At 34.1% G+C, this 27,778-nt stretch overlaps 1 protein-coding gene across 1 annotated transcript in view; it reads right to left on the reverse strand.

Annotated features, from left to right (window-relative positions):
• The window catches only part of RSRC1 (arginine and serine rich coiled-coil 1), a 282,043-nt gene that overhangs the window by 108,311 nt on the left and 145,954 nt on the right, over positions 1-27,778 (reverse strand). The window contains exon 6 of the mRNA XM_087818356.1: positions 9,222-9,273. Coding sequence (XP_087674482.1) covers positions 9,222-9,273 — 52 coding nt within the window. The remainder of the gene's footprint in view (positions 1-9,221; positions 9,274-27,778) is intronic.

The raw sequence follows: 27,778 nt of genomic DNA on the forward strand, positions 1-27,778 counted from the left end.
ACAAGGGAACTTTTTGGAGTAATGTAAATGTTCTTTATCAAAAATTTTGGTGGTAGTTAACATGACTGTATATGTTTTCAAAACTCATCGAATTTCATACTAAATATAGGGGATTTTTATCACGTTTAAATCAAACCTTTACTAAACTTCCTTAGGTTCTCTTCATAACTACAAAACAATCAGAAAATAAAAACAAGCCAAAGAATATTTTTAATAACCTTAAACCCCACACCCAGTGATAATAACCACTATTAGCATTTTGCTATATAACACCCAGGATATTTTTCAATGTAAATATATACTTTTGGTCAAAACTAAAATAGAACCACTCTTCAGTGTTCAGGAGCTTCCATTTTTTGAATTCCAAAATAGACCACAAATATTTTCTATTTCAATAAATACACTGTGTACATTAAAAAAGAAAAATAGACTATGCTATGATTGTCCTAGTTGTAAGAAAACACCAATGCTGCCATTAATTATTTCAACATTTACAAAACTTGCTTTTATTACCATATAACTCGATTTAATTCACAGGTCTTGAATTCCTAAAGAAATGTATTTTCTAGTTTTGCTAAGTAAAATTCAACTAAATCCTTTATAAAAACAGAATAAAATCTTAACTTTCATGGGATGACAGAGCAATTAAAATATAACAGTAAACATTAAATAAACATTAATTAAATATTTTTTTTGGAAGAGAGAAAGGATTATTTGTTGATTTGTTACCATCAACTCTGTAAATTTAGGAGATGTTGTACTCACACACAAAAAGGGCCACTCTATTTAAACAGGTTTTTTTATTATTATTATGAAAGAAAAAAGAAACCCCAGGGTCTAAAATGTAATGAGTGATCCTATTAGTTCCACCAGACTAAAATCATACAGTCTACGTATGTGGTCTTTTCAGCCACATCTGTCATGAACCATTTTTACATCACAAAATGCAAAATACTGAGCTCTGATTTACTAGATGAGACCTGGGAAAGAATTCATCATTTGCTTTCCCCCAAAAGAAAAACTGGCCCACAGGAAGATAGGTGACTGTTCTTTGCGGAACATACTCCGAACTTACACACTTTAGAATCAAATCTTAATATAATCTGAGCAATAAAGCAAAAGCTACAATGAAGTAAAGGATTGAATGAATGAATGAATGAATGAATGAATGAATGAATGAAAACAGAAGAAATCTCAACCATGGCCTTCTTAAAATCCAAATATTTTGCCTAGCTAGAAAACATAGACCAATTATTTAAAATATTTATAATATATAAAAACATAAAAAAGTGCTTACCACATAGTAGATGCTCAATAAATGACACACTTAATATTTAAATATTTCATGAAACAGTTCTATCAAGCATTTTATATAATGATTTTATATTCCTCCTTGAAAAGTTCTGCTAATATAAAATGGGATTTTTACTTAATACAAAAATATATAATATAGAAAAGTTTTGAATTAATTATCTCCTTGACTCATCTGATATCTGTATTAACCATTTTTTGGTAATTTTCTTTACATAGTATTATTTTACTCTTACAAAAAAAAGATGTACAATTTTCCTGATAGGGAAAGGTTGGTTATCATTCAAAAATTTTAATGGCTTAAATTAAGAAATATTAAAAGGTGGTTAATAAAAAAACACATTACATAATTCGATTGTAAATAAATTACTGACAATAATTCTAAAACCACTGAAAAAGAAACCATGACTTTGATATATAAACAAACATCCAAATCTTATACACTTGTCAGTCTTTCAATAATGAAGTCTAGGGGAAAATAAATTCACAGACACCCAAGTGAATTGGCAACTGTAAGTGACAGAAGCCCTTCTAAATCCTCTGTTTACACTGGGGATTAGTGGAGTAGATTTTGAGTTGCAAACTGAACAGTCCATGGTCAAGGGAACCTGCTCCCTGTCAGCCCGCAGGGCACAAGGACAAAGCATGGTCCTGGTAGGAAGTGACCCATAAACGTATTCCTACCCAGGATTTATACAAAGCCAGTCTGCCTCACAGAAACTCCATATGACCATTAACTGGCCTGCAAGGCCTGCCAGGAGGCCTAATTACAGGTCTACAGAGCCCAATAACAAAAGCTGAAGGGCTTTAGCCTAGGGATGATCTGCTTTATACTGACTTGAGAGAGTCCATATAGAGGACCCAAAATAAAGAGGTTTAGTTTTAAAATTCTCCCCAGAGATCCAGCATTGTACTCAAGTCTAGAAAGCCCACATGCAACATACTTCAGCTAGGCTTAAATATACCAGCCTCTCAAAATTAACATTCAACTACTGTCTGCTTAACATCTGCTCAAACATGGCAAGTAGTTGTGGTATTGTTAGACTCTAGCTGATAGCTTTCTTACTAAATATTATTAGGGATAAATAATGGCCATTCAAATATAAACATATAACTGATGCTAAAACAACTTATACTTTTAAAAAGCAATTTACTTAATGATACTCCTTAGGAAACACTATTGTATCTTTTTGGCTTAAAACAAAGCTAGAAGTCTTGCTCATAATTGGAAACTGAAAGTTAAATTAACATTATTAATTTGATTTTGCATTAAAGCCATTATATTTTATGTAGAATTTCTGAAGTTTGTAGAAACCATATTTGATGACAAAAAGGTTTTAACCAATGCCAAAGTCAATTATACTACCTAAGGTTTTATTCATTTGTTTCCTTTAAAAAGCACTATTCTTAATTCTTGATAACTTCTAACTGTATACGCATGCTGGTATGAGGAAGATGTCTGGCTCTATATCTCTTCTTTCCACTCCAGGGATGCCATAAAAGACTACCCTTACTAGTACTAGCTAATATTTATAGAACATTCGGTTGCTGTTGGGTGCTGTTCTAAACACTTTATTACATTAACTTATTTAGTTCTCATAAAAACTCTAAAAAAACCACATTATTTATTATTATTCTCATTACATAAATGAAAAAACTGATGTTCAGCAAGCTTCAACAACTTTCCCATGTTTTATCAGTAGATAATAGAGCTGGAAATGGTACCCAGGCCATCTGACTTGAGAACTTAACCACCATAGCATACTGCCTTTCAGAACGATTGCTAACATTTACTCAATACTTACTATGTACCAGGCACTGTTTTAAGTGTTTTGCAAATGTTAACTCATTTAAACTGCATAACAATAGCACCAATAGTTATGTGCTATTAATATTTCCATTTTATAGATGAAGAAAGTAAAACAGAGTAACGGGAAATGAAATGCCCAAGCTCACAAAGTCAGTTAGTGAAGTGGGATATGAATCTAGATGCCAGCACAAATCAAGCAGAAACCAAAATGAGGGGGCAAAAAGTCTGACAACTACTTATTTACATAAAATAGAAATTAATTATGCAAACACTTGCTCTGTTTTTTAGGTTTGTTTTACATGAAAGCCTCTCTCACAATAAATCAGGCTGTGTCTTGGACCCACAGGTCAGTGGTTAGAAACCTACAGAGTAAAATATCTGGCAGCTTTAAGTCAGGGTGGCAGAGCAGCTGTCTATGCTCCCTGGAAACAGTACAGCACTAGCCTAGAAATCTCATTTGCAGTTTTCTGAATTACAAATATTTAAAGTTAGACTGAATTTTAGACAATATTGAGACTTCCAAGATCACACTGCTATGAAGAGAAAGGGCCAGGACTTGGCTTCTAGGTGCTCAGCAGGTAACTACCTAGACTAAAACCTAAGTTTAACATGCTGCAAAAAATGGAGTGAGGCACTTACGGCTATTCCTAAGCATAGCTTCTTACCTGGATATAATGTGAAAGGGTCTGGACCTTATCTGTGTTTTTAACAATACTTAACCAGCTTCCAACCCAGCAAAGGGCTCTGAAATGCATGATCCTAGTTAGGTTTATGACAAAAACATTGGCAGGCATAAATTGCCCTAGATTTTTCAAAGTTATCAGAAATTTAACTATTATGAGCACTCTAACAGTTAAGGGAAAGAACATTTTGACTGAAACTAATCCTTTTCTATTATCAATTAGAAGAAATTCATTTCAGAATCAAAGGTTTGCTTGAAGATACAGATTATTTTATTGTAAGATAATTGTAGCATTACACCTAACAAAACCAGGTATGTATTTGGTGGTATTTTCTATCACTCTTCTTTCTGCCCAACATAACTGAGGGATTTAACGTATGAACAGAAAAAGCTCGAGTTTGAGTCCCGGTTCTGCCACTTATTAGGTATGTGATCTTTTACAAGTCATTTACACTTTCAGGATATTTGTAAAATGAAGCTAATTAGCTCTCCACGCAGTGATGTGAGTCGAATGATAAAAGATTTATGCAAGTGCTTTGAAAACTATAAAGCACAATACAAAGGGCTATAGACATAATTCAGAAACTGAAATATTAACAGAGGTTTTATGATAAAGGTGATTTACCATACATGCACTAAAAAATTTCTATTTTTTTCTTATAACACTAGGGATATAATTTTAAAGGTTGCATGTGTCAGTAATTTTATTAAAAGTAAAACATTAAGGAGAATTTAAAGACAATTATATCTTGTGAAAAGCGTCATCTTTTCACGCTAATAAAAAGTATTTATGTTCCAGACAAGTCTCCCTTCTAAATTCTTCTTCTAACCCATGAACATACTTGGCATAAGATAATATTGTGTTTTTGTGGAAAACCAAAATAATGTTTGGAAAGGTGCTAAAAAGTCAAACATGAGTAAGAGGAAAAGTGACAGAGATAAGTCTTTAAGTAGCCTTATTATTCCTTCTCCTTCCTCCATGATCATCATGTTTTATTATCTTTTCTGTCACTCACTACCTTAAACTTTAAGATTAAAAAGCCAGATTACTGTCATGTATATTTTATGTTTGAAGCCAGAAAACTTTTTCGTACTCTTACTTGAAAATCCATCAAACTGTAGTTAAAATGAGCACACTAGCATTTAAAGGTTTAATGTTCAATTATCCAAACCATTTGTTTTCCCCCAATGACTTATTCACCAAAGATTAATAGCTGGACTTCTACTTGGTACAGTAAGTACCACTCACTACAGGTGCTATTAAAACTGCTGGGAAAGATTTAGAAGTTTAAGATATGGTTCCTAACCTTAAGAAGTTTATAATTTCATTGGGAAAATAAGTCCAGCATTCATGAAACAATATCAGTAGTATGTGAATAAAGATCAGCATAAATGCTGTGAACAGGCAAGGAAAAAAAGAATTCAAAGAAGGAGAGAAGCAGCACGTGCTGAAATGGTCAGGGAAATCATGTGGACATTTTATCTGAGATGCATCTTGAGTGTTTAAAGAGGGGGAGAGTAAAAAGGAAGATACTTTTAGAAGGGGTAAAATCCTGAGCAAAGAGTCCCAGGCAGAAAAGAACATGAGTAACTAACTCAAAGAACAATGAGAAAAAGTACAGAAATGAATTCTAAGAAATAAAGATAGTTAAGTGTGTGGATCCTTGGAACCTTAAGCATAGAAATGTAAAACTGATTGTGTAAGCAATTGAGAGCCAGTAAATAATTTTGAGCAAAGGGGTAGCATGACCAAAAGGTGGCTAAGAAAGCATCATCTAGCAGTGGTATTCACAAAAAGCAATATAAAATAAACATTTTCTGGTGGCTACCATTTTGCCAAGCTTGGACTAAGCACTTCACATATTATAATATTATATTTATCTTCACAACAACCCTGTGAGGTAGTTATTATCTTTCCCTTTACAGATGAGGGTATTATGGAACAGAGAAGCCCCTAATCCTAAATACTTTCAAACAGTTACCTTAAATGTGTGACATGGTCAACTTGAGACATTAGGAGACTGAACTCATACATTGCTGGTGAGGAAGTAATGTGGCTCAGCTGCTGTGGAGAACTTTGGTGGTTTCTCAAAAAGTTAAACACAGAGTTACCAAATGATCTCACAATGACACTCCTAGGCATATCCCTACCCCAAATACAAACAGGTACTCAAAAGAGTACATGCATATGCATGTTCACAGCAACACTATTCACAATAGCCAAAAGGTGGAACTGATCCAAATTTCCATCAATATACAAAGAATAAACAAATGGTGTATATACATGCAATGGAGTATTATTCAGCCTTCAATAGAAATAAAATACTGACAAAAACTACAACATGGCTGTACCTCCAAAACATTATGTTAAGTGAAAGAAGCCAAACACACAAGGCCATAGGTTGCATGATTTCATTTATATAAAATATCCAGAATTGATAAATTAATAGAAACATCAATGATGATCGAGCCTGCAACCCAGGCATGTGCCCTGACCAGGAATTGAACCCCGATTGCCTGGATCCTAGGTCGACGCTCAACTGCTGAGCCATGCCCGGCCGGGCAGAATTGATAAATTAATAGAGAAAGAGGGCCAACTGGTGGTCGCCAGGAGCTGGGAGTAAGGGGAGTGGAGAGAAAACTGCTTAATAGTAAGAGGTTGTACTTTGGAGCAATGCAGATGTTTTAGAACTAGATCGAGGTGGTAGATATTATAAAGCATTGCAAATGTATTTAATGTCACTTTAAATACATACATAAAAATATGTATATAATTGTTCACTTTAAATAATTATTATTAGTTTTATATTATGTAAATTTCACCTCAATAAATTACTTTTTAAAAATAGAGAACCATAGTAAACTAGGAAATATACAGATGTGCCCTACTCCATTTAAGAAATCCCTTTGGCTGACCAAACTGCTCAAGGTCACAGAATGAGTAGGAAGCAGACTGAGAGCTCTTCCGCTCTTCACTGCCATCTCTCTGGAGAACTGAAGCAAGAGGCCAATTAGGAGCTAAGGGATTAGTCTTGGGGTGAAATGTTTGGCCTTAGTATAGACTAAGGAGATGGCAGTGGGAAGATAATAAAGGGATAAATATAAAAAATACTCAAAATAAAAGTGATTAATTCTATGTGAATGACTGACTATACAGCAGTTAAAAATTGTCAAGGTTTTGAATCTTAAATATGAGAATGATAAAAGTATTTTTAAAAAGGGTAAAAATCATGGCAGAAACAGTTTGTAATTGGATTTACTCAGTATCAAAGAATAAATCATTAGCTGAAGTTACAACTTAGATTCAATTTTAAAAATTTATACAATTTCATAACCTTCTGTGTCCTATTGCCATTTGAAGATTTAAAAAGCAACATTAGATATAACCTTAACTGTTAAGCAAGAGAGATAAAATTGGATTTCTGTTGAAATTTGGCAATTAATCTGAAAAAAGAGTCTATCTAAATCTGAAGATTTAGCATAGCAAAGTATAAAAATGTAACAGTTCAGTGCATATAAAATATAATTATAAATACAATAATATCTGATTTCAAATTAATGTTTGGTACAATCTGCATTACACGCTACAGTTATATTTTGCTTAATGTTATTTTACTCTTTCAAAATCACACCACTAATAATCATTGCCAAATGTTCTAAATATATTTTATTTCCAACTCAGTAATATTACTAACATTCACTAATAAATCAGTAACAATGCAATGGTTATATATAAAACTTTCTTCTGGACCCAAAGTTAGAGTAAAAGACTAAGTCTAGTCAGCAAGTTTCTATATATAAACCCTATCAACCAGATTATAGCAATTATAAGGCTAAATAAACCCTGTCTCAAGAATCCAGCATACAGCCTTGTCCTTCCCTGTACCCAATTTTAAAGGCCCAAAGTTGAAAATGTTTTCCCTGGAAACTCAAGTAAACTCCAATGTGATAGAACAGGCAATACCAGACCTTCCTATCCACTCACCTCAATCTTAGGACTAGGCGAGACTTGAACTGCAAGCTTCACCAGACTGAGCTCAATTTCTTTTATTCCTCCCTCTTAATTTTATTTGTTTACTTTTAATAATACAACGAACACCTTGAATTCCTCACTGAAACAGAGATCTGGCACTTGGACAACAAGCTCTATATTTGCTTATCTGCTCTTCCCCTATTCATCCACTGCTTCCCCTTTCCAGGCCACCGTTCTCATTAAAAACAGCACTGGATATTTTTCAAAGGGGTATAACACATTCTATCATTTTATGAAGCAATATATTCATGGAACTGGCATCAAAAAGCAAAGTCTGGTAAAAATGGTTACTTAACTGTGGCAATGAAAAGTAGCACAGTTCTTTTGTAAAACAATTTAGCAAAAATGTATAAAAAGTTGGTCTAAAGATTAATATCCTCTAACCTCATAAACTCATTTCTATATAACCAATCCCAAGAAAATAATCTAAAAAAGGGAAAACACAATTTGTAAACAGGATGCAGATCACAGTGTTATTGAAAAACTGGAGAAATTAATAAAAAACGTTACATCTCGCTAAGGTCTGTCCTTTGCTTATCCAGGCCAATGTATGTTTTTAAATTTGAAAACTGTCATAATATTTTGAAAGTTTCTCAAATACACAGAACCTAGCTTTTTATCCTTAACAGAATTTACAATGTTAAATTTAAAAAAATAAGGAGTGACAGCTGGGATTGATATAAACAAGTTATACACTGTGAGGTTTGGACTGTCAGATTGGTTTTATAATATGCTTCAAAATCATATCAAAAGATCAAGAAATAAAAGAAAACTGTATAAACTATGAAATGAAATTCTTTATAGTTGTATTGATAGAAAAGTATTTTCTGGACTAAGCACCACAAATATTTTCCACTAAAGCAAGGGTTTGTCAATACTCAAATTATAAATAAAAAATATTTATCAAAGCAAAATGCCACTAAAGAATGAATATGTACTATGTAAATGATAAGATCACACTAACTAGCTTTATCCTATTACTATAGGATAAGACACTATAGCAAGCAAAATAGTAATGTATCATGTTTTCTACATAACTAAAGATAAAATGAATAGGCTACTGCATAAAACAGAAGTGCTTTTATTTTTATTTTTTTAAAATATATCTTTATTGACTTCATAGAGAGGAGAGGAAAGGAGAGGGAGAGAGAGAGATAGAAACATCAATGACAGAGAGTCATTGATCGGCTGCCTCCTACATGCCCCCAACTGGGGATAGAGTCCACAACCTGGGCTCTATGTATGTACAGCCATACATACAACCTAGATCTCATAAATTTGTAAGGATACATGAAAATAGGTGTTTTTCTTTTTGACTCACCTGTAAGCATGCTAGGATTTATTTCAAGCTTTTCATTTAAATAAAGTTAATTATCAATACTTACCAGCAGCTTCAAGAACCAGTTGTAGTCTGGCTTTGGCCTGTTCAGCTGGTGTCTAAAAATCAACCATAAAAGACATTTACAGGTCAGTTTTAAAAGATGGAGCTTTAAATTAATGTATTGTTATGTGAATATCAGAAAATTTTAGAAAACTTTATAATAATCAACATCCATCCATATTTTAACAAAATCCTATCACACAAGCTATACCCAATCTGCTCTCTCACCTTAGTAACAGAATAATACTTTTCATTAATATGATGCAAGGATTAAGTTTTTTCACTTTTTTACTGGAAAAGGTTTTGTTTATTACCCAACACTGTACCAATCAGCAATAGCCTAAAGAACCAAAACTTAATAAGGAGGCAAACCCACAGATTTAACAACATATTCTCAAGATGTGCTATTTCTTAGCTTATGGAAACATGTGAAGTGTGACCTATTAGAATTTAAATAGCAACTTGAAGTCCAATACTTTAGGCAAGTCACATCCTAAAACCAAATATTTTCTGTTTTCTTAACTGTATTGGAAAAGAACAATTGTGATGAAGATAGGACACAACATGAGTTCGCTCTTTCAAGTCCTACTATCCTAAAATTGTCCTCTCAATAAACTTGATTCAATACAGTTGTAAGGATGAAACAGAACTAGTTTCCTACCACCTTATTCTGAGATTTTTGGAGAATGTGTTATTAGTATTCAAACTATAACATGGATCACATCAAGGCTATGATTTTCATGAAAGACTTGTTAAAAATTGCTTTTAATATGACTTTTAATATGACTTCACAATACATTTAAAAAGATGTCAGCAAGTGGCTAAGCAACCTTATGTTTACATATGAGACCATCATTTGAGAATTAACATTTTACAAAATATATTAGAATATTTCGCTATTTATGAAAAAAGTTTAAATGAAAAGAATGAAATAACTGGATATAGAAAGATGTTGTGCTCAGAGAAGTTTAAGAATTTGAATGGTGCTTTTGAAACTGCAGGAAACAGGATGGGAGAGTTGCAGATGAGATGGGAGGGAAGACAGGGAGTGCTTTTTGTATCATAGAACAGGGGTTAACAAACTGTAACCCTAGACCAGGGGCTGGCTTTCTAAGTAAGTTTTATTGGAACACAGCCCTGTCATTTGTTTATATGTTGTCTATGGTTGCTTTTGTGCTCAACTCAACAATAGCAGAGTCGATATTTGTGGCAGGAAACTTATGCCGGCAAAGCCTAAAATACTTAGCACCTGGACCTGTAAGGAAATGTTTGCTGACCTGCGCCATAGGAGATGGGAAGATGTAGGAGATTTTGAAATAGCAGGGTGGTAAGATGAGATCTGTATTATGACATATCATTCTAGCAATACACTTGAGGATAAGTTGAAAGGAATGTGACTGGAGGCCAGGAGAACAGTTAGGGAGCAATTAAAGAATTCCAGGCCAGAAATCATGAGGGCCTGAGGTGGAGCAGCGCAGTAAGGTTGGACAGGAAGAACTAGATTTGAGAAATATTTAATTGGTAACATGTTTGGATATGAGAGGAGGAGTTGACAGAGTACTTTATGTCATATGTTTGTAGAGAAAATCTAAGTGTGCTTTATAAAGTATTGAAAATATGTGACATCAAATTAAAATATAACAGCAAAATATCAATAGAAGACTGTGACATGTACTGAATATAATATCTCTAACAGTTAGAAACTAAACTGCCTATAGGGGCCAAACAGTTAATTTAAGCATTTATGATGATAACAGGCAAATGAAGTTTGTGTCAGTGTCAGGGAGCCTGGAGAGTGTGGAGAATTCTGAGCACATGGTCCAGGCAAAGGAAGCAGCTGATACTCAGCACGAACTCACTGTTGTCACGCAGAGATGCAAGTCCAGGGTGACAACATTTCTTGATTTTTCATGAGACTTTAAGTCACCATGAAGACCAACACTGTGTGGAACAAACACTACTTCTACGAGATAAATTCAATCCCACGACAGTCTGTGACCTCTGCATCTACTTAATACACACAATTGAAATGTGATACTTTGTGCAATGTAACATAACGGCAAGATGGACATGATACTCTTATAAGCAGGCCCCAAGCAAGCTGAGAACTGTGAAGAATACATTTCAGAGTGTCCTAGTAAGTACTGTTCTTTGACAGAAAAATGACAGACACTTTATTGGTTAACATATGTCATAGGAGAGTTTTATGTATTTCATAGGGAAAGATTATTTTTAACAATTAAGAAATATTGAAGACATAGAACAATATACAAAATGAGTGCTCACATCTAATAAAATATTAACATTATTGTTAAAGTCTCCTACCCCACAAAATCTCCCTCCACAGCAGTCCCCTCTCTCTACTACTCATAACCTGGACTGTCTTGAAAATATGGTAATTACCATTCCTAAGGAGAGATTCCTGATGGTTGATGCTTATGATAAGTCACCTGTTAAGACATATTTATATTTTCATTAAGTCCTCTAACCATCTATATTATAGGGTTCAGATTTCAAAGATAAAGAAAATTGGGAAATAAGAGCAGTTTAGTAACTTGCCTCTACTAGTAAATGACAGACTGAAATCAAGATTCCCTGACTCTAAATCTCAGGATCCTTCTAACTAAATCACTAGAATATTCATGAAGTCAAAGCAATTAATTTCACAGATATAAATGCATAAGGACAGATTTTTGATTCTGTTCAAAAGAAAAATCTGTCCAAAATAATAAATTTGTCTCATTAAATGAAATATAATTCCATTCTAAATACATTTGCCTATACAACTATAACTTGCTAAATTATATTTGGAAAATATAGGGATCAACTCCAACTATGGAAATAAAAAATATACTGTTAGATTCATCTACTTATAGGAAATCGGTTATTGAAACATCCTATTGAAGAGAATATATAGATTCAGTATTTCACATCTTGTAGAAAAATGGTACTAGAGTACTAATGAGGTTCTCACAGAGTCCTGTCTTTACATTCAGTTGTTCAAAATTCATTACTTTCATTTGTTCAAAAGTTATATGAACCACCTCTTATGTACAAGGTACCATGCTACAAGTTGAGGATAAAAAGATAAACAGACATAGCTTCTGGTTTCAAGAATCTAAAAGTATAATGAGAGAGATAAAAATAATAAAGAAATTACTATTTAGTAAATGTCTACAGTATGCCAAATGCGTGTTATTTCTATCTTACATTTTTTCAGAGCTTTATTGAGGTATAATGGAACAATAAATTGCACACTTAAAGTATACAGTTTGATGGGCTTTGACATACTCCTACAGCCATGAAGCATCACGACTGCTAAGATAATGACACATCCGTTACTCTAATTCGCCATGTGTCCCTCTTTAATTCCCCCAAGCCCGTCCATGCCTCCACCCCACTTCCCAGTCTCCAGGCAAACACTGATCTGCTTTCTATTATTATACATTACCTTGCATTTCCCAGTATATCATATAGATGGAATCATATGATAGGGACTCTTTTGTGTCTGGCTTTTAAATTCAGTATAATTACTTTGAAATTCACCCATGTTGTGTGTATATCGGTTTTCATTCCTACTTATTGCTGGGTAGTATTTCACTGTAAGGATACACTGTAAAGTCTATGCATTTACCTGTTGACAAATATTCAAATTATTTCCAGTTTTTTGGCTATTATAAAAAAATACTATAAACATTTAGGTAAAACACTTGTTATAAATAATGTGTTTCCATATCTCTTGGGTAAATAGCTAGGGTTGGAATGGCTGAGTCATATGGTAAATATTATGTTTAACTTTTAAAGAAATTACCCAACTGTTTCCAAAGTGGTTTTTCATTCCTACCAGCAGTGTATGAGAGTTCTAGTTGCTCCACATCTTAGTCATGACTTAGTATATAGTCAGTCTTTTAATTTCAAAATTCTAATAGCTACCTCACTATGGTTTTAACCTATATTCCCGTAATGATTAATGGTGTTGAACATCCTTTCATGTGTCTATTTATTATCCATATGTCTTCCTTAGTAAAATGAGTGTTCAATTTTTTTGCTAATTTTAAAAAAAATTATTTTTAAATTACAGTTGACATACAATACTATATTAGTTTCAGGTGCACAACCCCATGACTAGACATTTATATAAGTTACGAAGTGATCACCCGGATAAACCTAGTGCCCATCTGACACCATTTATAGTTATTACGATACTGTTGACTATATTCCCTATGCTGTACTTTATATTCCCATGACTATTCGGTAACTACCAATTTGTACTTCTAAATCCCTTCAGATTTTCCACCCATCCACCCAACCTCCCTCCCATCTGGAAACCTTCAAAATGTTCTCTGTATCTATGAGTCTGTTCTATTCTGCTTGTTCATTCATTTTATTTTTTCCAATTCTACATATAAGTGAAATCACCTGGCATTTGTCTTTTTCTGACTTATTATCTTCTAGATCCATCCATGATGTTGCAGATTCTTTTGCCAATGTTTTATTGAACTGTTTTCTTACTGAGTTTTTAGAGCTCTTAACTACAATAAAAGTAATTTTGTATATATGAGATTTGCAAAATAGACACACACAGGATTAAATATTTATATTTATTTACTTTCTGGATAAACTCCTCCCATTGAGTGGCTTGTTTTTTTCAATGTCTTAAGAGTTTCTTTCTAAAAGCAGAATTAATTTTGATGAAGTATAATTTATCAATTTCTTCTTTTATGAATCATGCTCTTGTGGTGTTACAACTATGAAATCTTTACCTAAACCCAATTCACAAAGATTTGTCCTATGGTTGCACCTAGAAGTTTTACAGTTTATATTTAAATTTAATTCTAATACATTTGGTTAATTTTTTATACAGTGCAACATATACACTGAAAAACATTTAATATGTTCCTATCCAATTGTTACACCACCATTTGTGAAAAACACTATACCGTTTTCCACTCAATTGCCTTTGCACATTTGTTAAAAATCATCTGGCCCAGCTGGGCGTGGCTCAGCGGTTGAGCGTCGACCTGGGATCCAGGCGATCGGGGTTCGATTCCTGGTTAGGGCACATGCCCGGTTGCGGGCTTGATCAATGACTCTCTCATCATTGCTGTTTCTATCTCTCTCTCCCTCTCCTTTCCTCTCTCTGAAATCAATAAAGATATATTAAAAAAAAAAAAATCATCTGGAGATAGCTTAGACTCTATTATGTTCCACTGATCTATTTGTCAGTCTTGACCAATACCTCACAGTCTTAATTACCATAACTTTGTATTAACTATTGATATCAGGGAGAATAACTCCTCCAACTTCTTTCTTTTCAAAGGCGTTTTGGCTCTTCTATTTTGTGCATCCCAAGTTTTAGAATAAGCTTATCAATTTCTACGACAACAACAACAACAAGAAGCCTGCTAGAATTTTGCACGACATTGCATTAAATCTACATATCAATTTGAGGAGAAAGGACATCTTTACAACACTAAATTTTAGCATGGTATATCTTTTTCCATAATTTTTACCTCTTAATCTTTATAAATGAAATGTATCTTAATAGGCAGCACATAGTTGGATCTTGCTTTTTCAGGCAGTCTGAAAAACTCTGACTTTTAATTGGGGTGTTGAGACCAATTTAGACTTAATGTAATTAATTATTAATCTACTATATTGCTGTTTGTTTTCTATTTGTTCCATTTTCTTTTTTCAGCCTTCTCTTAAACCGAGTAATTTTATAATTCCACTTTATATTCTTTAGTGGCTTATTAGCTGTAATTATTGTTGTGTTATTTTGATTGCTGTTTTAGAGTTCATAGTACACATCTTTAACTTACCACTATCTTTGTTATATCACTTCGTATATACTATAAAACCTTTTAATAATATACTCTTATTTCTCTCCTGCCAGTCTTATTATTGTCACTGCTGCTAGATATTGTTATAAACTCCAAAATCCACTGTGTTGTTTATACAGTTACCTTTTTTTTTTTTAAATATATCTTTATTGATTTCAGACAGAGGAAAGGAGAGGGAGAGAGACAGAAACATCAATGATGAGAGAGTCATTGATCGAGCCCGCCCCTGACCGGGAATCGAACCCCGATCGCCTGGATCCTAGGTTGACGCTCAACCGCTGAGCTACACCCTGCCGGGCTACAGTTACCTTTTAAAGAAATCTATCTACCCACGTAACTATTTTAAGTACTCTCCATTCTTTTATGCCAATCCAGGTTTCCATCTGGTATCATTTCCTAATGGTGAAAAGGCTTCCTTTGACATTTCTTGTAAAGTGAGTTGTCTGGTGATAAAGTCTTTCCATTTTTGTGTGCCTTTAAAATAAAGAAATCTTCATTTGGCCTTCATTTTTGAAAGATATTCTCCCAGAGTGCAGAATTCTAGATTTATAAAATTTTTCTTCCATTATTTTAAAGATGTTGCTTTACTGTCTTGTAGTTTGCATTGTTTCCAGTGAGAAATCTGTTTTCATAATTATCTTTGTTTCCTCATATGTAGTAACAATGAGTATTTTTATTCTTATTTGCTTTCAAGATTTTCTTAGTGATTTGATTATGCTATGATTTGGTATAGTTTTCTTTACATTTCTGTGTTCAGGGCTTATTGAGCTTCTTGGAACTGTTTGTTTATAGTTTTTATCGTATTTGGAAATATTTTGGTCATTATTTCTTCAGTTATATTTTTCTGTCACCCTCTTTTCTTACCTTTCCTTTCAGGACCCCAATTACGTGTATATTGTATATTTGGCTGTCTAAAGTTGTACCACAGCTCACAAATACTCTTTATTTGTTTGCTGTGTGTTTTCAGTCTTTTTCTCTCATTTCACTTTGAATAGTTTTTTTGCTATGTCCTTAGTTCACAAATTCATATTCTGCAATGTATCATTGCCATTAATCTCATCCAGTGTATTTTTCATCTCAGACATGCATCTCAGACATGTAGTTTTTATGTCTAGAATTTAGTTTTGTAATAGCTTTCATGTCTCTACGCATTATGCTCAGTTTTCCTAGTAGCTCTCTGACCATAAACAATACAGTTTTAATAAATCTATTAATATCCTTGTCTACTAATTCTATTACTGTGTCATTTCCGGGTCAGTTTCAATTTATTGACTTTTTTATCATGTTACATGTTCTTGGTTTTTTGGAGGCATGACAATTTTTTCAAATTTATCTTTACTGCTGAAAGTATTACATATGTGTGTGTCCCCCCCGCCATTGACTCCTTCAACCCTGCCCCAGGCCTTCACCACACTATTGTCTATGTCCATGGGTTATGCATAGATGCATATAAGTTCTTTGGTTAATCTCTTCCCACCCACCCTCACCTTTCTTCTGAGAGTCATCAGCCAGTTCCATGCTTCTATGTCTCTGGAACTATTTTGTTCATCAGTTTATTTTATTCTTTAGATTCCACATATAAGTGAGGTCATGTGATGTTTGTCTTTCTCTGCCTGGCTTATTTCACTTAGCATAATTTTTTCCAGGTCCATCCATACTGTCCCAAGAGGTACGAGATCCTTCCTCTTTACAGCTGCGTAGTATTCCATGGTATAAATGTCCCACAGCTTTTTTATCCACTCATCTACTGATGGGTTCTTGGGCTGTTTCCAGATCTTAGCTATTATAAACTGCACTGCTATGAACATAGGGGTGCATATATTCTTTCTGATCAGTGTTTCAGGATTCTTAGGATATATTCCTAGGAGTGGAATCACTGGGTCAAAAGGCAGCTCCACTTTTAACTTTTTGAGGAACCTCCACACAGTTTCAATAGTGGCTGCACCAGTCTGCATCCCCACCCTCAGTGTGCCAGGTTCCCCCTTTCTCCACACCCTCGCCAGGATGTATGGTAATTTGATAGGATGTCACACACTGTGAGTTTTATTTTGTTATAGATGTTTTCGTACCTCCATAAATAGTCTTGGTCCTTTGTTCTGGGCACAGAGAAATCACTCGGAAGCAGGTTATCCTTTTCATTCCTAACCTGTTAAGTGGGACCAGAATTGTTCCAAGTCTGTGGTTAATTTTTCCCCGCTATTGAGACATTTTTTAGTACTTGATTGGAAGCATCATGATACATGAAGTTTCTACACAGTTAGTTGGGAACAGGCACTATTTCCAACTCTGTGTGAGTGACAGGCAAAACTCCCTTAACAGCTTCAGGTGGCTCTTCCCCAAGCCTTGGGCAGCTTCCTCACATGAGCGTACTGATTAGTCTGCTGAAGACATGAAGCGACCCTCTGCAGGTCTGTGCTCACTATTCTCTTACCTGCCCTGGGAGCTGTAGGGGCTTTGGTCCCCCTGGTTTCACAGCTCCATGTTCTCACCTCAGACCACCGGACTCTGCCTGGATTCTCCCTGCCTGGAGCATGACCTAGAAATCTTCCCCAGGCCTTAAGCTGGAACAATTCAAGGACTCACCTACCTTTTTTCTAATCCCCCAGGAATCATTGCCCTTTGTGCTTGATGTCCATTGTCTTAAGAGCTGTTCTTTCAAATAATTTGTCCTTTTGTTCCAGCTGTTTCAGGTGGGAGAGTAAATCTGATTCCTGTTAATCCATCTTCAATGGGATAAAAAGTCTACCATTTATTTTCATAGTACAACATCCTCGAGAGGTAGTTACTTGCCCAAAGTCACATAGCCATTTTTTAATGCATGTTAATAAAAATGCATTATCTGTACAGAGAAACTTGTAAGTCCCCTGTGTCTGGACATCTTCTACTTCCTTTTCCTGACTAATCTATGTTCTTTTAAAGCTCAGCTCAAGATGCATCACCTCCTGAAAACCTCATCGGCTTCAGCTTCTTTTCTCCCTAACTCCTTTCATGATGGTTACAATTCTCTGCTTTATGTTCCTGTAATGCCCAGGGCTTACATTCAGTACATCTTCACTATAATTACTCATTTGGTTGTCTATAATTCCTTCTTTGAAGACTATCAGCTTCTTGAAAGCAACAACTATCTTACATCGTTGTATCATTAGCACTGAGACTAGTGTCTGGAAAACAGTCAATGCTCAGTAAGCATATATTTTAAATAAACTTCCATACAAATTTTAAAATCCTTATAAATATTATACATAAATTAATTTTGAAGTATTAATTTCACTCACTTCTACCTGTTAGAAGGAATTTACCTAATTCAAATAACTAGATGTTTAGAGAATGATAAAGGTATTGGGGAAATTATAACAAGTGGTATTAATGAACCACATAATCTGCATATAATTAATGTTTTTTAACCAGCCTATTTGATTATAGAATGGTAATTCTTAAAGTGATCTCATGAGCTCTAAATATGTATGTGATAACTTCTATGTGCCATATCTTTCCCAGCCAACATGACAAACATTTCCAAGAAAGAGCATAAGCTACCTGAAAATAACAGCTTTTTTGAAAAAATATAATAGCTATTATTCATTGTGTGCTTTAATGTTCCAGACACCGTGCTAAGCACTTTATATACATCTCATTTAACAAAATTCTCATAACAATCCTGACAAGGCAGGCATTCTTAATACTATCTTTCAGAGGGAGAATAAATTACCTAAAATCACAAAAATGATAAGGTGGCAGAGCTTGAATTTTAATTCAGATGACAAAAATCTCTGTTCTTAAAACACTGTACTGCCTCACAGATTGAGATACATTTTGTTTATTAACTTTCAATGGGTAAAAAAAGTCTAATCATTTTTGATTGCCAGAAAAGAAAGTACAAAGTTAAAACTAAAATGTCTTTGGTCTTTTGGATGCGACCACTGATGATCTTAAAGGTTGTGAGTGCCATCTTAAAAGCTCATTTTAATCAAGCTTCTTCAGATGAATGACTTTAGAAATATTAAACATATTCGCAGTATAGGGTCTGTGCCATTTCCTTTAAAGTAAAATGCAATCTCACTATGACAGAAACACATATCAACAGCTTATCATATTTCTGGCTACATTTCATTTTAACAGTTACTATAATTCTATCTCATAGGATCAAGGTCTAAGCTAGAAATATTACAAGTAGCTCAAAAGTAGATTTATCTTGCCTCTAGAACTTAGCACCAAGTTGGTTTAAATAAAGACCAAAAAAGGAAAGAATTAAACCTACAACATGTATCCCATTCTCAATAGCAAATTCCTCTTAGTTTTATCAAACATTATCTCTAAAGAGCTTAATGGGTTTGAAAAAATTTATATAATAGCTACTTCATTATAAGCCAGAGAAAGATGCCACTTTATAGATATCTTTTATAGATGGGAGAGTTAAAGAGGTGAATCTGAACCTAGGGTTATAACATCCTTCAGGCCTGTTTAGGAAACCCATATTCATGGCCCCATTAAGTGATGCTGTTCATATACTACACAAACACACAGCCATGCTTCTTTGATTACAAACCTTCTATGGCAGCAAGCAGCAGGGCTCAGTAGTGGTGGGACTGTATGGCTCAAAAAGTCTAAAATATTTATATGGCTCTTTATACAAAAGGCTAACTCCCAATCTAGACTCATTCTCACTTACTTTTTTCACCCTATATATAGCTAAAGTTATCTTCAAAAATCAAGGTTCTAATTAATGTGGCTGCTTAAAAAAGTACCTCAGTGACTCTCCATTGCTTCTAGGGTTAAGCAAAAACTTAGCACTTTAATTTTCAGTACTTTCAACAATACCCTAAGCTTGTTTTTCTATCCTTATTTGTCAGCCATGTCTGTACTTGCATGCAACATTTCTGCAACCACATCCTGTAGAACCCCCTTCTTGGACTTTTCCTTTCACCAGTCATCCTTAGTTGCAGAAATGCTGAAATGCCGCCACCTTTGTCCAGCCCCACCTAGTTGGATAGATACAGTATGGACTATTTTATGGCTCAGATACACTCAAAATCTTTGTGAAAATGCTATAGACTACCTCTCTATACTTTCAAAGTGAGGGCCCTCCCCCTTCCTTAGTTTCCTTCATTTCTAGCCCCAGCTATGGAACTTCACTACTTAAAATACCTTGTAACAGAATTTAGGAGGAAGGCTTAGATTTGGAAAGGAAGCAGTTTTATATGAAAGCTAGGCAGATGAAGCAGAAATTCCCTCCCCTCTGTGGAGTCAAGGTAGGCAGGGAGACAAGATAAGTTTGGCTTTTTTAATGCAAGTTTAGAAGCATAAAACAAACAGAAAATGGAAGAAACAGCAAACCCAAACCATCATTTATTTGTGATGGCTACACAACTGTGCCACTAAGTAGAAATGTTTTATTAACATGCCCCTGTTGGAAATTAAGAACTTTTTTTTTGGACAGCTAAACCAAGAGATTCTCCCACAGAAGCAGGAAATGAGGGTTTTACATGCATCAGTTATTTGTATGTTAGGCCTCTCAGAAGTTCTAAAATAATTCCATGTAAAACAAGTTATTTTTACCAATACTCCTAGACATGGCATTGAGGTTAAAGTAAAATTAGACTCAATAATATAGCTGTTTACATTATGAAAGGTCAAACACAAATAATTTCTGTTTCCTAATTTTTTCTATAATGAAAGAGCATGTGGTAACATAAGGACAAACATTCATATAGTTCTACACTCTGTTTTAGTGTCTTCTTTTCCCAACATCTTTATAGGCATCTGCTTTTGCTACCATAATTTTAAGCATCAGCACATTTCTCAGTCCATAAGCACTAACAGGAAGGTCTACAGGACATTTAAGAAAATGTTTTTACTCCTTCTCCAAGGATATGTTCATCGATTTCCAGTGAGGAAGGAGAGGCTGATTTCAGAGAGAGAGGAGGAGAGAGGAGGAAAGAGAGAAGGGGAGAGAGGGGAGGGGGGAGAGGGGAGGGTGAGGAGAGGGAGGGTGAGGGGACGGGAGAGGGAGGGGAGGGGGAGGGGAGGGGGAGTGGGAGGAGGAGGGGGAGAGGGGAAGAGAGGGGAGGGAAAGGGGGAGGGGAGGGGAGGGGAGAGGAGAGGGGAGCATTACAACAGCTATTTCTAAGAAACTTATTCCCTGTGACTACTTTTCTTTCTGCTTTTAGACTTTCTCTCCCTTTGTATCATCTCAAGGCTGCTGGGAAGGGAACGGTGTTCTCTGCAACACCAATTATCTGGAATGGTCTACCTATTTCTCTTTGCTTTACAGACTTCACACAAGTTTTTAAATGTCTTGACAAAAACTTTTCTGTTTTATTTCAAGTTATAATTTTTATCTTTGAATGCAGTTACTTTACTTTGCCTCTAAAAGATCTTCCAAAATTACTTTTTTGAAGTGTTTTCCCTGCTAAAGGACTATACTAGAGAGTTTTTAAAAACATGTTTTTCCTAAAAAAAACAAAACAAACCACATTAAATATCCAGTTGTTTAAACCATTGTTTTCAAAATAGGCAATGATGCAGATAAACCCACAAAAGGTCAAATAAATATTTTATTCATTTTTGTTTCCATAAACATACTGCAGAAAACAATTTATAAGATACTTTCTAGATGGAATACTTGCAATTAGGGTATGTTTCACACATGCCCAACAGGTGTATACAGGTGAAAGCAAAAGGCAAATGCTGACTGGGTACCAGAACACCTGTGTTCTAGGCTTGCCTATGTAATCCCTAAAGGCGTTAGTTTCCTCATCCATGAAAATGTGCTCATGACAATGTTTCTGAAAAATACAAGAGTATGCCCGATAGAAGAGTTGTTAAATAAACTATGGTCTGACCCCATGATAAAAGCAGCATAGTAGTAAATTTTTCAAATGTTTTCAAGACGTTAAATAACATGCGGAACTGCTAAAAGTACATTTTTAGAAGATTACAAAACTATATATGTAAAATAATCCAAATTTGTAAAATAAGTGAAAAAGAAAATGCATATTATAGAAAGAACTAAAAATATATAGCAAAATGGTAACAATTTTTATTTTCTTCTCTATTAATTCTACCTGTGTTTTCTAAATAGAATTCCATTGGCTGTACCAGGGAAAATGGGTATTATGACAAAAGGAAAATTCTTTAAATTAAAAACTAAATTTAAAATTTTAAAAACTATTAATTTTTTTACACTTCATGATAAAGTATATTTATGTTACACATTTAAGTATATTTTCATTTGCTCTAAAATCTCCAAGAATTATTTAAGTATTGCCTATAGTCTGACATTTGACACCCATTCTTGCTACTATCATGAGGTTAGAGATATATTTTGCTAAGAGGTGAATTTTATAATGAATAAATGTCCTAGCCTTTTGCATCATAAGACCTGTAATCAATAACTGGCTTAAGTCATAAGTGAAAATGATATAGAGAGTCAAATACTGTTTTTTTGGGTAACATTTAGTCTAATCACAAAACCACTTCACAATTCATCATAATTAATGATCTCTGCTTTAGGAAAGTCCAAAATCATGGGGGTTGTTAGTCATCATTAAAAAGTATTGGCAGAGCCTTGATTTGTAACCTATGTTGCTATTGTTCTTTTAGAATTCTAACGTAGAGCCCAAATAATATAAATAATGAATACAATATTTCCTGAACTTTCATTCTAAAATAATCAGATCCTTCTCTCTTTATTACTAGTCTTCTTCTGACTCCTCCCCTCCTTGCTGACCTAAAATATGAGCTAATAAAGCCCTATTTTTAGTCATGAAAATTGCCATACTAATAAAATCCTATAATCAGATGTATTGCTTCACACACTTTAAAAAATACCTACTATGTAAGGGCAGTGATACAATGTATTATTATAGTAACTTGAATATTATAACTGCAACTCCTTACCACCTGACTAACCTGCACTTCATTTTCTTAAAGAACTGATCATTCTACCAAAACAGCAGCTGATTTTTCAATCTTAAAAAGTGTAATTTTATTCAAGGTTGGTTTTTGCGTATATTTTGTTTTTTATTTGTTCTTAAGACCATGAGGAATAAGGAAATAAATATACTTTTTAAAAAAACTTTAAGTTAAAACCATACAAAATGCTAATATGCAATCATTTTTAACTATAAAATTGGGACTTTAATTTGATTGAAATAACAGAATCAGGCAGAATTCACATGGAGTAAGGCTGACATTTTAGGTTTAAAAGCAACAGAAGAAATCATAAAGGAGAAAGACTGACAGGATTGACTGCATAAAATATTCAATTTTATATAAAAACTATCTGGCAACACAGAACCAAAATAAAATGGCAACACTGTGACAGTAAAATTATTAGCAACAAATCTAACCAAGAGTTTATAGCTTCATTTAAAAATAGTTCCTAAAAGTTTATAAGAAACTTACTAACTCCTAAAAAATAAGAGAAGAGCAGAACAACTCATACAGTAAAAGGGAGAGCTAGCCAAACTCTCTCCTCACATTTCTCTGGTAGAATTCTGTCATTATTATTAAAATATGCAAATTAGAAAATTGTAAATAAAGCTAATGCTAGCCAATGATGTTAAACTCTCATATTTCACTATTGGTATTATACATTAATACAACACTTATTTGAAAAATGTGAAAAGAGCCCTACACATACTTTTTGAGAAAATATTTCCAATACATTGATGGTACACATTCTCTGTTACCATGGTAGGACAATACTATTCTCTTTTGCTGGGATAGCTGATTCAATCACTTCATTTGTTTTTGCCATACATGTGGTGGTGAGTTTTACTCTTGTCCAAATTCATGAGAAAAATTTTCATAGGTGAGCTTTCCTAAAAATGATTAGTGGTTCATGCTTCATGCTGAATAGTGTATACAATTTGGATAATAGCCAATAGATGGCACTGTTCTCACTAGGTAGCAAACACATAAAGGTCGCATTAGAGGCACAAATTATTAAGACCAAATACCTGCTCAGATTAGTGAATCTGATTATTTTTGTGTGTGTGATGGGGGCTGTATATTAAAATATATTAAATATTAACTAATTTAAACTTCATAATTATAGAATATGGAGACCAATTTAAGGCAAACATTCATAAATATCCTTAGTATAAAGATATTTATTGAGTACTTACTGTTTCTAGGTACTAGAGATACAAAAGGGAATAAGAATATTTCCTGGTCTCAGATAATCATAAAATAATATGTTAAGTAAAATTATTAATGTGTATATGCACAGAGACGCACAGGGGCTCATTCTGAGAATGGAATGGATCAATGAAAGATTTCTGCAGAAATGATGCCCGAGCTGGTCACAAAGGATGTGAGGTATGTGTGTACACCATACTTTAAACAAGGGGACAAGCAACAGCAAGAACAAGAAGGTAAGAAGTGGTCTAACAGTATAATGCAGAAAGAATGAATCAGAACATGGCAAGATATAAACCTGGAAGAAGAGGTCTGTAGCACTCAGGGAGCCTGTTCTCTTAAGAAATTTGGACTCGAAGCTTTGATATGATTGGAATCATTAAAGGAATAATGGGGACTAGCATGATCAGTCTTATATTTTGGAGAGATCACAGCAGGAGCTATGTGAGCATCAGTTTGAATAGGTAAGATTGGAGGTGGGAATCCGACCCAGTGGCTGTTGGGTAGTACAGGTAACAGGCAATGAAGCATGACCCAGAGCAATGGCAATAAACAGTGGAGAGGAAGACTAGGTTCTTCAAAATAGTTAAGGGATATGTGTTAGCAGGAAATGGCCTTTAAATGGATGTGGGAGACGAGGGAGGAGGCATCGAGAGCGACAATCAAGGCACTGTGTTTCGTAGGCCCTTTTAAAATGCCACAGGTAACTTTCTACTGATCCCGCATCCTTTTAATTGCTTTTAATATAAAGTACAAGTTGCCGTCTTCCTCTTATCCATTCAGTCTTTACTCTCTGATAGCATCCTGTACTTTACCTTCAAAATCCTTATTGGACTTTATCAGAATTATCACAAAATATATCATGCATTTATTTATCTCTTCTATCTCTTCTACTTATTAAATTATACTGCCCAAAGATAGGGTCTCCTCTCCTGTCCTAGATCACTATTCCATACCTAGCACCTAACCTGCTACATAGTTGATGCTCAACAAATATCTGTCGAAGAAACCTATTTCCGAAGTTTCAAGCTCTACTCACATTCTGGCACTTTCCATCAAGATCCAACACTGCTGTAAACCGCATTCAGTGAAGTGCAGCCACAGGCGATGCTGCCTATTCATTAAGTACTTTAGCTTTTTTTCCCAGTGAAAGCTTTGCTCACCAGGGCAGGACAAGTTAGAAGCTGTTTTCCAGTGTAATTGGGGCTCTCTGGTCAGTCAGCTTTCTCCACCAGGGACTACAACTAAAATACCACTCTATAAACAACAAGTCTCTGCCTTCACCTTCTGAGTCCTGCCAGGGTTTCTACTGTGTCTCCTTGAATCTCCCTCCTTCTTTCATGGATATTTACTTATTCAAATGTCATAATCTCTTCTCAGGGCTATCTGGAGATAGCAGTGATGGTCAGTTGTCTAAAGTTTATCTATTAAAAAAAAACTTATCCCTACTCTTAAATTATAAAATTACACTTACAGCATTGTGTGTGAAATGGAGGTGAATGCAGAATTTTTTAAATTGATTTTAGAAATAGGAAGGGAGAGGGAGAGGAAGGGGAGAGAAAGAGAGAGAACCGTGGATTTGTAGTTCCACTCATCCATTCATTCACCAGTTGCTTCTAGTATGTGCCCTGACCAGGGATTGACCCCACAACCTTGGTGTATCAGTACGATATCAGCTCTAACCAACTGTGCTACCCAGCCAGGGCCCAGAATGCTGTATTTTTAAAAACACACCCAGCTTTTTCAATGATTTCTTCTATGTCAGTTTCCTTGGAATTTTAAAGAAAAAATTGAATGTAGACTAAAGGAAATAAACAGATTTATTGTAATAAACTTAAACATAAAAATCTGAATTTAAAAAAATTACATAGACCTTCCATTCAGAATATTTATTAAAGAATAAATTGTTCTGAATAATCTAAAAATATTCATCCAACAGATTTAAAAAAAAACATTTTAGCTCATACTTGTACAATACAGGTTTGAGGTGGTGAGGTACTATGAGGAATGCAAAAATGGATCTAACTTTAATTTATAGTCTAATATGGTACTAAAATATACATATAACTACAATAAAGTATTCAATGTATTAATACTATTAGAGAGGTAATATAAGTTGGTACACTAGTTCAGAGCTGTGAAAGATTAATTTTGACTGGATATATGCAAATTACTTTATAGAGGAAACAGAATTTAAGCTGCTCTTTAAAGAGAAAGAGGTAGTATGTAGTCATGTCAAAATGTAATTTATTAGTATGTGTTTCATAAAAAAAATTTTATTCAATTTATTTAAACTAAAATAAAAAAGAGTTCTCCCATTTCCCCCAACCCCCAATCCCTACCCCCTGCCTTTTAGCACCACCAATCTGTTCTCTTCACCTATAAACTTGGGGTGGCATTTTGTTTGTGTTTTTTAAGATTCCACATATAAGAGAAATCATACAGTATTTGTCTTACTGTCTGACTTATTTCACTTAGCATAATGCCCTTGAGAGGAATACAGTATATTTTTTAAAGACAAAAATGCTACAGAAAAACAAGGTCCCCAATAACAAACTCCCAAGCATCAGGAAACACATATTAGGCAGACATGTAAAGCTAATTAAATTTAATATAAAACACCATGTCAAAAAAAGAAAACCAAACGAACAAACAAAACACACCAAGTCAAAACAGTCACAATACCATACTGGAAACACAGTTTTAAAATGTTATTTGGTTACCTACTTAGAAAGATTATATGTATTCTGAACTGGATTAAACTCTAGCCTCCAAATGACCAAAACATTACTGCCTCTAAATAAAAACTATCAATGACTCTACTTGCATTTTAATAAATGCCGCTTTGTCATTGTAGAATTTCTTCTAGAAATATATATTTACATAGAAACTTCAACAAACTTGGGAGGTAGATCAGTATAAACATTTTATAAATCATAATAAAGGTAGACTGAGTGAATGAAGGAAAGAAAAAGGAATAAATTATATTAGAATAACATTAAAGCAGATGTTAAAAAAAGTCAGTGTAAACTTTGCCACATAAGATGAGTACCATGTATCTGTGGATAACAAAAGATAACATTTTAGCAGTTTTCTTTTAAGAGACTTCATAGCTTTTTCATTGTTACTTCACACATAATGTTTATATAAAATTCTTAAAATGGAAACCAGGTGTACATTAAACAGTAAGTGCTGATTTGTGTTTATTTAACATATTTTTAAAAGCTGCTTCTCTAAATTTATCACATCCTCAAAATACAGTGTTCTTAACTTTAGAATAATTCTGAATATATGGTTATGGAGATATAGCTAACAAACTTACATTTATTATTTACAGTAGTAAAGTCAACAACAATCAATTTTTATGTGAACAAGTTAAAGGATGGAACCTGAGTTTATTTTGGTATAGACAATTTTATGATTAAAATTTGCGTACTATATTTAAAATATTTGTTTTACTAAAAAATAAGGCATAAAAGAGCACCCCTTCCCCAAAAAACATTGGAAGAGACCCACCTATAACTGACTCTTCCTTCAAGAACCTTGGTAAGATAGTATACAAGAAAAAATATTA

The sequence above is a fragment of the Miniopterus natalensis genome, chromosome 6, assembly GCF_054644295.1.
Source record: "Miniopterus natalensis isolate mMinNat1 chromosome 6, mMinNat1.hap1, whole genome shotgun sequence".
NCBI classification, from domain to species: Eukaryota; Metazoa; Chordata; class Mammalia; order Chiroptera; family Miniopteridae; genus Miniopterus; species Miniopterus natalensis.